This window comes from Nothobranchius furzeri, chromosome 1 (genome assembly GCF_043380555.1).
Source record: "Nothobranchius furzeri strain GRZ-AD chromosome 1, NfurGRZ-RIMD1, whole genome shotgun sequence".
In the NCBI taxonomy this organism is placed as follows: Eukaryota; Metazoa; Chordata; class Actinopteri; order Cyprinodontiformes; family Nothobranchiidae; genus Nothobranchius; species Nothobranchius furzeri.
Genome location: NC_091741.1, coordinates 31,458,081 through 31,474,948, shown reverse-complemented (window position 1 = coordinate 31,474,948; position 16,868 = coordinate 31,458,081). Strand labels below are relative to the sequence as shown.

Genomic DNA, 16,868 nt, shown 5'->3' with positions numbered 1-16,868 from the left:
TAAGATATTAACAATTAAATAAGTATGTGATGACATCATGAAGGAGGCTACTGATTCTGCCCCTGTGACACTTGGTGGTGACGTGTGAGCTGATTCACCTGGTAAATAACTTTTACATTAAATATTTTGTTCTTGCTATCAAAAGTAAATTAACTAATAACCTGCATTATTGCAGGACACTCAGCAAAATATGGACTCTACACCATGAGGCAGGCACACGTTAATAACTCTATAAGAGCACATAAGGTGAGCAACACCACATATTATTGTACACTGTCCTGAATTTGTTTTCTTTCTGCATCTCATCATTAGCCTGGCTGATCTCCTGATAACTCCTGTCATCTGGTTGTGACAGCATGAGGATGTCCTCACACAACTGTCATCTGGTTATGACAGCATGAGGATGTCCTCACACACCTGTAACCTATCAGCTCATCTGGCAGAATAGAGGGAGAACAGACAACACCACATCTCCTGTTCCTGGAAAGCCTTCAGCCTTCCTTTGATGACTGAGAACCTCCATCAGCTCTGTCTCCTGTCTGCCTACAATTATTATAATAAATATTGTGTTTGACAAGTTTTTTGTGCTGCCAAATATCTCATTTAGATTCCAGTTTTGATATTTTAATGGATATTTATAAATTACATTGATTATCACATTTTGTTGCATGCTTAACTAGCTCTATTGTGATGAATTAAACTAGAACCTCACTGTTAAAAGCTCGTTTTAATTTCAAGCACGTTTAAGTATTTATGGACATGAACAAAAACAGGAAATATATAAATTGAGATTTATTTAATTAATATAACAAATAAGGGGGAAAGAGCCATTGAAAGGTTAGGGATGGGTACCGAATTCGGTACTTTTTAAGGTACCGACCGAATTCCATAGTATCGACTGAGCACCGATTCACGTAATTTCAAACGGTGCCTCGTTTCGGTACCCGTCCATCATAACGAGAACTTGCCAAGACAGCTGCGCATGCGCAAGAGCGTTTTGTCGTCGCTTGCTGTGAACCAGTTGTAAACAGAGCAGCATGGTAGAGAGAATGCAGGCTAAAGCTTGGGTCCACTTCACTAAATGTGATGGGTAACTGGGTGATGATGAAACCAGCGACAACTATCTAAGTGAGACATCCTCATCTTAATCTGCTCCGGTAGGTAAATATAATTAGCTTGATATGTTAGCTTCCGTTTCGCTAATGGTGCTTTCGCTTTCTCCTCGGAACTCCGAATTTCCGACTAGAACAACATGAACGCGCTCTAAAGTTTGGCTTCACTTTACTAAATGTGACGGGTGAAGACGAAACCAGTGACGATCTAAGTGCGAGGCATCGTTTATTCTGCTCCAGCAGCTAAATGAACTGTTTAAGATATCGTTAGCTTGATATGTTAGCTTCCATTGCTACTATTGTTATCAGCTAATGGTGCGTTCGCTTTCTCCTCTGAAATTCTAACTTCCCAGTAGGAAAAATCTAATGAAAAAAGATGGCAAAAGGAATGAAGATACACAGTAAATTTAGTTCATAGTAAAGATGTTTGCTTCAGTTTAATTATCAGCTTATAAAACTACAAGGGCAATGTTAAAATACAAACAGTTGTATGTTATTTATCAAATATGGTTATATATTGAGAAAAATATATATTTAATTATAAAAGATAATTAAAATAATAAACACTCAAAAGTATCGAAAATTGGTACCGTTAAGTACCGGTATCGATTCGTAGGTACCGGTAATTAGTACCGGATCGATTCAAATGTCAAAGGTACCCATCCCTATGAAAGGTACATTCTTCCGGAAGCTCCTGATCCTGACGACACCAGAGACCAGCTGCAGACACCAGAGGACCTAGAACCAAGAGAGCAGCTGTTATTAGTAAATAAATAAATCAGGGCAGTTTTAGTGGGCTGAACACATTACAATTTTCTCATGGGGTATTTTCATAACTTTATGCAGCAGACTGTAACTTGAGCCCAGGGCTCCTGGAGGGCTGCTATCCAGCACGATTCAGTGGTTTTCCTGCTTTAACGGGTTAGATTAGCTGTTAAGCAGCTCAGCTATTTGTTGCTGATTAAAACCAGGTGTGTTGAAGCAGATAAACCTCTAACATGCTGAATACTAGCTCTCTAGGGCCGTGGAGCAAAACCCTGTAGCTAATCTAATGCTATGGCTAACGGCTACTTACCATTCAGAGCAGGTTCTGTTGGGTCGGCTCCGCTAGTTTCAGGCAACTCACAAGCTCAAAAGAATAAGGCTCAGGTCCGCTTGTCTCCTCCAAATAGACTTGGTCCCTTTCTTCTCGAGTGTCTGGGTAAGGAGGGGAAGAAATGTCCTCCACTTCTAATAACTGCTCAGAGTGAAGTGAGCTAGCATTGTCTAGTTAGCCATCGTCTTCGTCACTGCCGCGGCTCCTTCCTCTCGGTCCTCCAGGCAACGCCTACTAATGTTGCATATTTTAAAATTGATATGTGGGTGGAGAAGGACTCTGAGGGGGGCATTACCAGTTCTTGAAGCAATCTAGGTAGACTGAGTTTAGAAAAAAAATGATCACACCCTTCCTGGCTTTCAGCATCAGTCACCATGGATGCATATAATGTTTCATAATATCACTTAAAGAAGAAGAAGAAAATATCATTTCTATAGTGCCTCTCAAGATAAAAATCACGAGGCGCTTCACAAAAACAAAAAATATAAAATTGTAAAAATATAAAAAAGCATTTCGAAGATGTTTAAAAATATATTTAAAATGAGCAAGAATAAGCAATTGCGATTTAAAAAAAATGTTAAGAAAGAGAGAAAGTGAACAGGAAAGAGGGAAATCAGTGGATCCTGAGGAAGGTGGAATAGGCGGGGAGAGCAGAATAAAGAGAGAGAGGTGAAGAAGGTCATACAAAAGCCAGCTTGAACAAGTGAGTCTTCAGCTGCTTTTTAAAGGAGACCACTGAGTCCACTGGTCTCAGGCTCAGGGGGAGAGAGGTCCAGAGTCTGGGGGCCACAGCAGCAGATGATCTGTCACCTTTGACCTTTAGCCTGGTGCTGCACAACCAGTAGGCTTTGGTCACTGGACCTCAGGGACCTGCTGGGGGTGTAGGGACTAAGAAGATCACCAATGTAAGATGGTGCTTGTCCATGTAAGGCCCTATAGACCAGAACCAGGATCTTGAAATGAACCCTGAAGTTGACTGGCAGCCAGTGAAGCTGGAGGAGAAGCGGGGTGATGTGGGTGTGTTTGGAGGACTTGGTCAGAAGCCGAGCACAGGCGTTCTGAACCACCTGTAGACGGTTCAGGGAGGTTCTGCTCAGACACGTGAAAAGAGAGTTACAGTAGTCTAAGCGTGAGGAGATGAAGGTGTGGAGAACTGTCTCAAGTTCAGAGCGGGACAGAATGGGACTCAGCTTAGCAACGTTCCTGAGATGGAAGAAGGAAGAGCCAACAAGAGAACTGACATGAGAATCCAGGGTAAGAGCTGGGTCAAAGGTCACGCCAAGATTCCTGACAGAAGGTTTGGTGTGAGAAGCAAGCTGACCAAGAGAGTCTCTGACTTTGGGAACCAGCTTGTCTGGGGCACAGATGAGGATCTCAGTCTTATCTTCATTCAGCTGAAGAAAGCTCCCACCATCCAGGTTTTGATAGAGTCTAAGCAGGTGTGGAACAGCTGCAGCTTAGACATCTCATGGGGCTTAAAGGAGATGTACAGTTGGATGTCATCTGCATAAAGATGGTAGGAGATTCCTTAAATACATTATTTATATCTTTTTCTGAGGTTACCAAAGAATTACCTTGTTTAATAGCAGGAATATTGTTTGAGTAATCCTCCTTTTTAACTTGTCTTGCTAGTACCTTCCCCATTTTTTCACCTCCCTCATAAAATGTAGTTTTTAATCTAAACAAGGAGTATTCCACTTTCTTATTATATATTTCATTTAACTGAAACTTAAGCCCACAGATGTCTCTATAAATTAATTAGCTATACTTAATAGACAGAATGTTTTCTCTCAATTTATTTTCCTTCTCCAATTCTTGAATCCTAAGGTCACCATCTTTTTTTAAGCGTATGCTATCAATTTGCCCCTCACATAAGCCTTAGAGGCTTCCCAAACACTTTGAATATATTCCGTACTGCCAATATTTACTTAAAAGAAATGTTTAAGATCTTCACCCAAACACTCCTTAAATGGTTTATCCTGTAAAAGTGAGACATTCACCCTCCACCTTGAACCTCTTTTATTCTCCAGTCCTAGTTTAATGCTAAGTTCAACCGCTGCGTGATCAGTCAGTGAAATTGTTTTTATATCACAGCTTATTGCATTAGATAACATAGATTTAGAAATCAAAAACAGGTCCATCCTAGAATGAGATTTGTAGCAATGAGAGTAAAACGTGTATTCCCTTTTTGATGGATTAATTATCCTCCACACATCGATTAGGCCTATATCGTCCCTTAACGTATGAACTGCTTCTCTTCCCTTAGACCTAACCCTAACCCTTCCCTTAGAACTAATTGGGCCTTTAGATGAGCTTCTATCCAAAACAGGATCCATTACTTCATTCAGATCACCTGCTAGTATTTGTCCTTCCATATCTCCCAATACCCTGTTTATCCAATGAAAAAAATGAGGGTCTTCTTTATTGGGGGCATAGATGTTACACAATATTAGCTTTACTCCCTCTACCAGAGCTTGGACACATACCATTCTTCCTCCTGTATCTTTAACTTCTTTAATCAATGAAAATCGAATACTTCTTTTAATAAATATAACTACCCCATTGCGAGCACTTGAATAGGAACTATCAAAAATATGATTTACCCCACCACCTTTGAACCTCAGTTCTTCGCCGTCATTTAAGTGGGTTTCTTGAAGAAAAAATATATCAGCTTGTATTGACTTTAAATAGGATAGTAATTTACGCCTTTTGGTTGGATTTCTACACCCATTAATATTCCAAGATATACATTTTACATATTTCCCTGTCATTTCCAATTGTAAGTTTCAATATGATTTAAACCCGCAACCATGCTAGACAAAATAAACCTTTCCTCCCCTGAAGAAAAGACCCACTGTATGGGTGCACACAGCCACAAGTAAAATTTAACCTGCACTGGTTACTTCATTTTAATGTTACTACTCACTTTTTTTTGGATATATTTATATTTAGTCATCTATACTTACTTATCTATTTAGTAAGCTTTTACTTTTAGCATGACTCTCTAATATTTTGCTTTTACTGTATTATACCTTGTTCTTTTGTCTATTGTATTATGCTGCTGAGAGACCGCTGCTCGTCAAACACATTTCATTGCAATGTTGACCCTGTGCTAACTTGCATATGACAAATAAAACTAAACTAAACTAAACTAAAAACATAAATAAAAAAACATTCCCATGAACAGGGCCTAAACAAAAACCTTACCGGGTCCGTAGGATGCTGCTCTGCTTCTCCCCTCCTAAGATGACAGATGATGAGATCTGCCCAGTGTTGCTAACTGCTTTTGACTGAAAGTAGCTGAAGTTACCCCCACAAGTCGCTAGATGTCGCCAGATGAAGTCACGTGCTGATTTACATATTGATGACGTCATCACGCCACATTGGTGTTCATTTCCCCCATAGCATCTAAAAGATGCTATATAAATATATATGTGACTAAAAGGGAGGAAAATAAAAACTATGTTATATGTTAAAGTTATTAATTAGTATGATTAAAATGGCCTAAATTGCTTTGATATGTACAATAAATTCCAAAAGTACCAATAAAGTGGCATTAGGACAGATATGGTGTGGTGATCCAACCAGTTCTGTTGTAGGATATAACTCAGACCTCCTGTTCTCCTCATTCTCACAGACATTTTCCTAAAAAGCAGTTTTTTTACACCTCTGTTGTGTATTCTCTCCATCGTGATAATAACGGCGCACCGAGCAAAAGGGAGCGGGTGTCTCAAAGTATAACCATCCCTGTGTCACTGAAGGAAATTCAGATGAGCCACAGAGCTGCGTGTGTAAACGGGACGGTAGTTGAAACTCCCGATGACTTTATTTGCCAAATACAGGAAAAGCCAAAGTGTCTGACGGCTGCAGAACCAGAGATGGCAGGTTGACGCCCGCGCCGTCTCTAGTAGAAGCGTGAGCCTGCAGCAATATGAAAGCAGCAGAAGTAAATCGGCGGTCTCCAGCTCTGCAGCTGTACCTTTTGGCGAATCAGCCCGGCCGAAAACGGTTTATGATTGGTCGGTCCTCGTGCACATGCGCAGATTATCGTTCTCTTTCCTTACTCCCGGAAGAACGGTTCAGAGTGCAAACGGTTTCTTTGTTGCTAATCTGTGGGGAATATCTACAAGAAAGTTCTACAGAAGGTAGCAACGGGTCCTGAGAAATGTTGCTAGGTTTGTCGCTAGGCGCTTTTTGGAAAAAAAGTCATTGAGGGGGGGTCAAAAAGTCGTTAGGAACAGTGACAAAGTCGCTGAGTTGGCAACACTGGATCTGCCCCCTCCGACAGTCAGACACCAGATGTCTCAGGCTCCTCGAGATTACGTCATCAATCAGTCGATTTTGGGGTCTTCCCTCCTTGTGCCCTGTTCTCCTGCTCATCCTCGTTGCTGAAAAACTTTTCCGCTGCCTTTGCCGAGTTGAAGCTTACATTTTCCCCCTTCCATTTTACACGTAGTGTTGCCGGGAACGCCAGGGTGTATTTGACGTTGCGCTCCTGAAGCCTTCGTTTCACGGCTGTAACAGCCTTCCTTTTTTCCGCCAGCTCCTTGGCCAAATCGGGAAACACAGACAGCCGATATCCTTCCCAATCAAACCCGCGTTTCTTTTTGCCTGTCATAATTACTTTATCCCTCGCTGACTGCCTCAGGAAGCGTATAAGCACTGGTCTTGGAGCTCGGTCTGGGAGCAGAGCAAAGGCGCGATGAGCATGCTCAATCTCAAACTCTACATCATCACGCACCCCAGGCCCTCAACAAGCATCCTCCGAACACATTCCAGCAGTGTCCCACCAGTACCAACAGTTTCTTTCAGCCCAATAACTCTCATGTTGTTCCTCTTACTGTAGTTTTCGAGGCCCTGGATGCGCGCCTGCATAGCGTCCACCTGTTCGCTTCTCTCCCCGTCATCAGTGTGTAGCCGCTCCCAGGTGTCCTCCAAGCAGGAAATGCGGGTCTCAGCCTCCGTGATCCTCTCTTGCATAGCCACCACCTTTGCATTCAGCTCAGTTGTTGTCTGCTTTATTGTAGAAACATCGCTGGCAACACTTTGGAGTGTGCCACTCATCTTGAAAACTTCAGTGAGTAGCTTCGCCAGGTCAGGCGGGGCAGCTGCCTCGCCCCCTTCCTCCTCAGGGCTGCTGCGAGTAGCCATTCGGCTCGAACTTTTAATCTGCTTCGGTGCAGCCATTACTGGATTATATTCCTTATTTTGCTTCAAATTGGTGACAGCGGCTCTTACTCAAAACATCTGAAGGAGAGAATAAATAAAGCATAAATAAAGAGTCCTAGAATCTTCTGATTAAACATCCAAAGACCAAGCAGGTTGATATTCTATATTTATATATAGAGTATCACAGCTTATTGGTCATAAGTAAAGGTAATACAGTAAGCTTTTAAAGCACCACATTTACCACTCCTACACTTCCATCTGCTGGAAAGCTTTATGGAGATGAAGAATTCATTCTTCAGCACGACCTGGCACCTGCTCACAGTGCCAAACCCACTGGTAAATGGTTTACTGACCATGGTGTTACTGTGCTCAACTGGCCTGCCAACTCTCCTGACCTGAACCCCGTAGAGAACCTGTGGGATATTGTGAAGAGAAAGTTGAGAGACGCCAGACCCAACACTCTGGATGAGCTTAAGGCCGCTATCGAAGCATCCTGGGCCTCCATAGCACCTCAGCAGTGCCACAGGCTGGTTGCCTCCATGCCACGCCGCATTGAAGCAGTCATTTCTGCTAAAGGATTCCCGACCAAGTATTGAGTGCATAACTGAACATAATTATTTGAAGGTTGACTTTTTTGTATTAAAAACACTTTTCTGTTATTGGTCGGATGAAAGATGCTAATTATTTGAGATAGGAGTTTTGGGTTTGCATGAGCTGTACGCCAAAATCATCAATATTAGAAACAATAAAAGGCTTGAACTACTTCAGTTGTGTGTAATGAATCTAATATATATGAAAGTCTAATGTTTATCAGTACATTACAGACAATAATGAACTTCATCACAATATGCAAATTTTTTGAGAAGGACCTGTATATTTATTTTCATTAGTTTTTTTTATTTGACCTGTTTAGAAGACAATGAAACAATTTGACCCAGATGTGTTGGTGTAGCAACATATCTAAAAAAGGTAGTGACTTTGTGCTCGTGTGTATTATGGTTCTGCAGGTGAGTGTTGCTGCTAAGATGGCCCAGCGAATGTCCTTTGGCTTCTACAAGTACAACAACATGGAGTTTGTAAGGATGAAGGGACCACAGGGCAAAGGTCATGCTGAGATGGCTGTCATCAGGGTGCCAACCAGTGACACCTCGCCCTGCAACACAGAGGAGGATCAGGTGTCCCCCATGCATGAGAGGGTAAGGGGAGCACCAGGAACACAGAAACTCGTGTAGAAACTACATCTGAGTAACCCTGGAACCTCTGGTCTGATTGTTGCTTAAGATTTATCGTTATGTTTTGTGTGCATATCTGCTTTCAGGTTGTGAAATTTTCATGAATGAAACTAATAAGATCAAATGGCCTGTATAATGCATTTTTATAGGGGTTTCACATCTGGTACCGCTCAGCCAAGCCCGGCCCGCATTGCGTATGGTTTTCGTACCTGGGGGGTCGGACGTGGTTCCCTATCCTACTGGGCGGTTTTTCAACCCTTATCCTCTGGTGGTCCGCTAAGGGCTGGGCCAAGCCTACATTCCCACTCCGACTGATAGGCCAGCTCAAATACATGCCTACCATTAGGGGGAGCCTCCGATTGGCGGGTAGAATCAACCAGCGAGGGTTTCTCACATGCACGATTCATTATCATTTTGGATGCTAAGACGTAAACGTTGCCTCTGACTGAAGATATGGCAGCTCACTCTTTCTTTTTCACGGCAGTGAGGAACACACACACACTCACACACACACACACACACACACACACACACACACACACACACACACACACACGTGTGCTCACAGCCGTCTTGGTTATATATACAGTTATTAATGTGTGAATATACTGATAAATAAATCATTATTAAATTCAACAAGTAGACTTATTTGGTATAACTTAAAGGAGACATAACATGCTTTTAAGTTATTCCTTTTTACACCTAAATCCTTCAGTTGGGGTCTAAATACAGTCGAGCTGCAGTTCTTTGGTCTGATTTCCTCATTATTGTTGCTCTACAGACCCTCATCTACCCCTGTTCTGAGGAGAGTCTTGAGAACGAGCCGTTTTTGGGTACTGTCTCTTTAAATCTGGAGGAGGAGCTGTAAACTCCGCCCCCCTCCATAGTGCAGACCTGTACTCTCCTCCCCCAGTCGGACTTTGTAGTTCTATAGAGAAATCATTATTTAGCATAGCAGAAACATTATATTAGCATTTTTAAAACATGTGGGGAGAGTTGTTCATCAGGCTGTTTCAAGGCTGCTAACTCTCTCATGCATTTGTCTGTAGTCACTCACACACACACACACACCCGTCACGGCCGACGGAGGGACAAGCGAGCAGGCACGCGCGCACACACACACACACACACACACAAGGAATGCTGCTTGCTTATTTATTGCTATAAAAATGTTTTAAAAAATGATACAGCTCATTAAAACACCATTAAAAGTATATATTTTATTAAAATCTCTATCTATCTATATATATACATACATACAATTATAAATAATTTTATAAGTAGTCTTATTTTATATTGGGTGTCTTAATGGCTGAAAATGGATAAAAAGCAGTTACATTTTAATTTAAAGATTTGAGATTCTAGTCAAAAATAAAGAACATTCCTCCAAATGTTCTTTAATGTGATCATTATAACTCTAATGCTTACAACTTTGTTTTTATTGTCTGCAATGCGTAGCCTATATCTTTATTAAATATGTGTTTAGCTGTAACGTGGTAATTCTCTCTAATGTGTACAGAGAGGTGGACATCAGTGCTGCAGTGAAATTCCCAAGATCAGTCTGCTTTGCTAACAAATATAGTTAAATCTTACCTGCATTCTAAATAAACACCGTTAGGTGGAAACATCAGTAGGCATTGAGTTATTGATACAATCCCTAACAGCCAGAATGGAAGAAGTGCATGCTGGGTCATCCTGGATCTGAGCCTGTTCTGTGTATTTACCTACAGGATGCAATAAATGTCTACAAGGCGGAGTTTGGACCATTACATCTAAAAGAAAACATACAATCAGTGATTTTTTTAATTGTTTACATTAATATACACATTTTCTAAGTATTAACCTCACAGCAAATAAGTAGAACTATATAATAAACAGGTTTTAGTAGTTAAACAGGCGTTGTGCACACAGGTGCTTTGGGTCCCGGTGCTGGTGGTGTCTAGGTCTCAGAGTTCCTGTCCTCCTGCCGTCTTCTGTTGTCCTCAGGATACGGATTGATGTTTCCTGATGATGAGGGAGGGGCAGTATGTGGGCTTCAAACTGATCCTGGATAACAGTGGGAGACCTCCGTTGTCTGAACAAGTTTACAAGAAACAATGTGTTCAGAAAAGTAATACAAACTGTCAAGCACATTACGCTCTGTATGGTTTTGTTAATGACTTTGTTCTGTACTGGAGCCTACTATTACTGTTATCTATTGAATCAAAGCATATTAAAATGTGCTTGAACAATTTTATAATTTCTTAATACTGTTTGTACTGGAAGAGAGAATGGGAGGGGGTCGTCAAAAATTTTACTGGTAAAAAACGGGGCCCCTTGGGAATAAGGTTGGGAACCACTGCTCTAAGGGATAGTACAGAGGTGAGGACACTGTACAGTTTCTTCTGGTCATTTTTATGCCTAGTGATTATATTTGCAAAATATCTGTTTCTAGCCATGAGGACAGCTTTCTGATAGTGGGTCAAAGAATCCTTGAATAATTGGTAGGAGATTTTCAGCTTGTCATTCCGCCACTGGCGTTCGCAGACCCTACATTGGCATCTTAGGGCACGAGTCTCCTCATTGAGACAAGGGTCTGCCACAGTTTTTTTATGCCTGGATCTTAGAGGAGCGACTGCATTTAAAACAGTTGAGCAGGTAGAGTTGAAAGAGGTCAGCAGCTCCTCAACTCCTACACAGGTGGAATCAGGTTGGGAAGTGGATAGAGTCGCAGCTAGGCTAGATGCTAATAGATTGGTGGTGAAAGGGGAAATTATTCTTGTAAGGTGTTGATTATGTTGCCTAGTGGATGGAGGTGTCAAGCCACAGATATTAAAAATAATAGGAGAATGATCAGAGATACATGCAGAGTCAACAATCAGATCAGAGATACAGATCCCAAATGACAAAACCGTCTAAAATGTGCGATCCTGAATGGGTGGGTGACTGGACCTGTTGCTGGAGACCAAAACAATCTAAAATGTCTAAAAAGCCACCAACAGGAGGCTTGTCAGGGCAGCAAACATGTATATTAAAATCCCCAAGAATAATCCCACAGTCATATTTTGGAAGAAAGTCTGTTAAAAGATCAGAAAATTCTGATAAAAAGTTTGAATTGTACTTAGGCGGGCGATAGCAGAGAATAAACAGCAGCGGAGGACTAAAGTCCACCTCAAAAGCCATAAACTCAAAGCTGGTTGGAGTCACCGGTATAGTAAGTTTTTTAGGATGGAAAGAGGATCTGAACATGGTTAGTAATCCACCACCACGAACAGTGAGCCTGGGCTCGTTCAGAACCTGACAGTCCGAGGAACAGAGCTCTGACAGTGCAGCTGACTCACCAGGAAGAACCCAGGTCTCGTTCATGCAGAATAATGTCACCTCATGGTGGAAAAAATAATCCCTTAAAATGAGGGTTTTATTCCCAATTGACCAGGCATTTAGGAGAGCTACCCTAAAGATCGGTGGAAGACCCGAATCAGCTGACCGGGGTGACTGGGCCGCTTGGGCCACCGTAGGATAGCAAAGTTTAGCTTGGTTGATGCCCCGGTGCATCCACGGGTTGGTGGTTGAGGCATTCCGGCGACCGGATTCCCCAGAGAATCTTCGACAGAGCGATGGAATGCGGAAGGTCCGATGATCTCCATGTATCAACTCTGGTGACAGGTGAGGTTTACATCCCATGCACGAACGGCCGGAGGAGGCTCTGAGCCGCACTTTGGAACCCCCGCGTTTGCCACGAGAGCGAAGGAGCAGAGCTGGGACCGTCTTAGATCCGAACAGCGGTGATAGGCAAATCCAAGTTTATGCCGAAGTTCAAGAAGAGTGAGGCGATCATAGCGAAAATTTGAGCTACTATCCACCAAAGAGCAACACAGGAAAATAAAAAGCAAAAACAACAATCGGGAGAGCAGACTGCAGGCCGTGGACGGCGCCATCTTCCAGGTCCCGGAATTCAGTCTCCAAATATTCATCAAAAAACTATGCTACTTTATAAAATTTGTAGGAAAATCTCAAGATCACCATAGGTACATATGGAATGTTATATTTACTCTATATCTAAAAAACATTCTAAAGAAATTATTTACTTTTTTATTCAACTATACAGAAAAACTGACAAAGTAAAAAGTTCATTAAAAATCAATGCTTTCGTACAAAAATCTCAAAATATTCCGAGATTACCTTTGTGATGTGGGACATCTGCATATATTTTTATAAAAATCATAAATGTTAAACTTATTTTACAATAAAATAATATTTGCATTAGTAGCTGTCAATAAAAATAAGTTGTAATATTAAACACAAGGAGTTGCTCAAATCAAGACTACATTTTATGTGTTTCATAAACCACCTAAGAGTGAACTCTTTGGCAAATTTCATGAAGTTTGTCGTAACGGAATTTGCGCTACAACTGCTAGCCTAAAAATGCATTTTCGTACATAGAAAGAGCAAACCTCTTCGCGGAGCTGCGATTTTCGTGATATGAACTCTCCTATATGCAGTTAACAAAACCTAAAAATCTTTGCCTCTTACATGCAAATAATGATTTTTAGGAATTTTTTCAAATTTGAAATTTTCAACAATAGTAACCCACGCACACTTTGATCGATCATTACCGTATTTATATTTTTGTCTTAAGACTGTATAATGATGACAACCACAAAGTTTCATGCAGATCCATTTAGCCAGTTCAACAAAGTTTCATGCAGATCCATTTAGCCAGTTCAACAGTATAAATTATACCTGTTTATAGTGCCCCCTATAGTTAGATCATGCTGAAAATCAACCTATACACTTGAATTGACCTTAGGTACTGTTGATATGAACAGCTTTGAAAATTCTCAAAATCTTTCAAAGTTATACTAAAAAAACTTTTACATTTAAAAAAATATTTTAAAAAGTAAGATATCCTAAAAATTAATAAAATATCAAAAATCCGTCCACATCGTTTGGTCAGCTGCTCCTCCCTTCTTGTCAGTCAAGGTTTTGACTTGATTGGGTTTGACGGTGGGGAGGAGTCAACGAAAGTATGTTTGACGTCTAAAACTTTTTTCAAAATACTCATCTAAATTTGACTGACTCAAGGAACAGAAAGGATGAGATCATTGTTTTTTTTTTTACTGAAGAAATGGGGAAAAAATATCCAAAAATATGTTTGGGTACAACACCACCTCCCGCTTCTCCTCCAGCTTCACTGGATGCCAGTCAACTTCAGGGTTCATTTCAAGATCCTGGTTCTGGTCTATAGGGCCTTACATGGACAAGCACCATCTTACATTGGTGATCTTCTTAGTCCCTACACCCCCAGCAGGTCCCTGAGGTCCAGTGATCAAAGCCTACTGGTTGTGCAGCACCAGGCTAAAGGTCAAAGGTGACAGATCATTTGCTGCTGTGGCCCCCAGATTCTGGAACTCTCTCCCCTTGAAGCCGGGCGTACACTGTGCGACTTTTTCACTCGCAGCGTTCTGCTTCAGCTCAAACTGCACGACTTCCTCGCAGAGCAGATCTCACGAGTCATGTGCTCACACTGTACGACCCAGTTCTCGCATGCGACCTGACTGCTCACACTGTACGTCTGGTAGCAACACGTCGGCCCTAAAAATGTGCTAAAAATAGCAGTTTTTACTCAACACGTCAGACTTTTTTGTCTTGTCTTGCCTGTTGTCCTTCGGGAGTGCTGCAGGAGGACACACAGGGATTTATGGGGGTTGGATGAGGAAAACGAAATAAAGAAAGTAAATCTGTGTTTTGTGATCAGTTTAATTTGACATGAACACGACAAACACGCTTTCTTGACAATCTTTGTGAGTAAAAAACGTGTAGAAACAAAAACGAACAGCATGTGTTATTAGGGAAATAGCGAGCAAGCGGCGTTGATGCAGGATTGCGCATGCACCGTGAGCAGCTCTGGTACTTTTTGGGTCGCAGCTGCTCGCAGCGCCGCTTCAACAGTGTGATACCCTCACGAGGGACGAGCGAAATATTAAACACGCCAGAAGTCCATGCGAGCTCACGACTGCTGATCGGCAGCTGGTCACGTGGTGTTAATCGCCTCTCGTAACCCCCTGTACACTACACGACCGCTCGGCGCAAAACTCGCCCCGATGTCGGGGATTCTCGCATGACTTGAAAATCGGCTCAAAAAAGTGAAAAAGTCGCACAGTGTACGCCCGGCTTTAGCCTGAAATCAGTGGACTCAGTGGACTCCTTTAAAAAGCAGCTGAAGACTCACTTGTTCAAGCTAGCTTTTGTCTTAAATTCTGTTGCTCCTCTGAAACCTGCTCACTCCAAACATAAATCTGACCCTTGGCTCAACTTTCATACGCGAAGTTTGAGAAAACTCTGTAGACAGGCTGAGCACAAATGGAAAAAAGACCACCTCCAGATTTCATATCAGATTTTGCAAGACCTCAGGTCCAAATATCAACAAGCAGTTATGCATGCCAGAAGCTATTACTTTTCTAAAATTATTTCTGCCAACCGGTCCAATCAACAAGTTCTTTACAAAACTATTAATTCGGTTCTCGTCCCTCATGAGCCCAACTGCTCAGTTATTGCACCAAATCTCCCGGATCAGTTTCTAGATTTCTTTTCTGAAAAGGTTTCCTCTATCAGGGCTAGCTTCTCACTCCATCTGCACATCCTTCCTACCTTAACATTTAATACAGCGCCCTTCCACAGCTTTGAACCTATTTCCCTACCATGCCTGCAATCTTTGCTTCTGTCGATGAAACCATCTGGTTCCCAAGACGACATCCTTCCTCCGCGCCTCCTGAAAGAGGTGTTCCCAGCTATAGGTCATCATATCCTACACTTTATCAATACCAGTCTTATTTCCAGTGTTGTACCCCCTGTCTTCAAACATGCTGTGGTTCAGCCGCTTCTAAAAAAAACCAGGCCTTGACACCTCGGTTCTTTCTAATTTTCGCCCTTTTTCCAAGCTTCCATTTCTGGCAAAAATTCTGGAGAAGGTGGTCTATGATCAGCTTTCAACTCATCTAGCCGATCATAACATAATGGATGTCTTTCAGTCAGGTTTTCGACCCCTGCACAGCACTGAGTCCTCTCTCCTCCGTGTCTTCAATGACATTTTTATGGCTACTGATTCTGGCTCCTATGCTAAGTCGGCTAAGTACATAAACAACATAAACAACATGCTGTGTTATTACTTCTCGATCTGTCCGCCGCCTTTGACACCGTTGACCATGAGCAGTAGCTCAACAGGTTGAGCGGGTTGTCCAGTAATCGGAAGTTTGCAGGTTCGATCCCGGCTCCGGACAGAGAATTCTGCTGTTGTGTCCCTGGGCAAGACACTTAACCCACCTTGCCTGCTGGTGGTGGTCGGAGGGACCGGTGGCGCCTGTACTCGGCAGCCTCGCCTCTGTCAGCGAGCCCCAGGGCAGCTGTGGCTGCATCGTAGCTCATCACCATCAGTGTGTGAATGTGTGTGTGAATGGATGAATGATACTCTTTAGTGTAAAGCGCTTTGGAGTCCTTACTCTGAGAGGCGCTATACAAGTGCTAGTCATTTATCATTTTATTACGTTTTATTACGTTTAGAGGAGGTTGCTGCAATACGTGGTCCAGCCCTAACTTGGTTTAGGTCTTATTTGTCTAACAGGTCCCAACGGGTGGTGTTGAACAACATCTCATCTCGCTCTGCTCCTCTCTCGTGTGGGGTCCCGCAGGGTTCTATTCTTGGCCCTTTGTTGTTTTGTCTTTACCTCCTTTCCCTCAGATTAATTCTAAAAAAACACCATGTTCAATATCACTTATATGCTGACGACTGTCAGATTTACATGTCGGTGAAACCCCAGCAATCCATCCAGCCTCTTCTAGATTGCCTATGCAATGTGAAATGTTGGCTGGCCACAAATTTTCTGCATCTCAATGATTCCAAGACTGAACTGATCCTGTTTAATCCAGTCAGATCTAGCCCATTCCAAACCCCAGATCTTTCATCTGTTTCGCGAAATCTAAAAACCGTTGCGTCAAACCTGGGTGTGAAGATGGATTCATCTCTAAGGTTGGACGCCCAGGTCAATGCCACTGTAAAATCTTGTTTTTTCCAACTCCGCCATTTGTACAAATTAAGAGCCGTTTTATCTAGGAAAGATTTGGAATCAGTTGTTCATGCCTTCATCACATCTAGGCTCGACTACTCGAATGCAATTTTGCTGGGTGTCAATAAGTCAACCCTTGCCCGACTTCAACTCGTTCAAAATGCAGCTGCTAGATTCCTAACGCGTACTGACAGGCGCCAGCATATAACACAGTTCT

At 42.2% G+C, this 16,868-nt stretch overlaps 1 protein-coding gene across 3 annotated transcripts in view; it reads left to right on the top strand.

The window, feature by feature from the left end:
* Window positions 1-16,868, top strand: part of kiaa0930 — a 156,114-nt gene that overhangs the window by 98,098 nt on the left and 41,148 nt on the right. For all 3 annotated transcript variants that reach the window (XM_070552683.1, XM_070552656.1, XM_070552712.1), the window contains one exon: window positions 8,385-8,573. In XM_070552683.1, coding sequence (XP_070408784.1) covers window positions 8,385-8,573 — 189 coding nt within the window. The remainder of the gene's footprint in view (window positions 1-8,384; window positions 8,574-16,868) is intronic.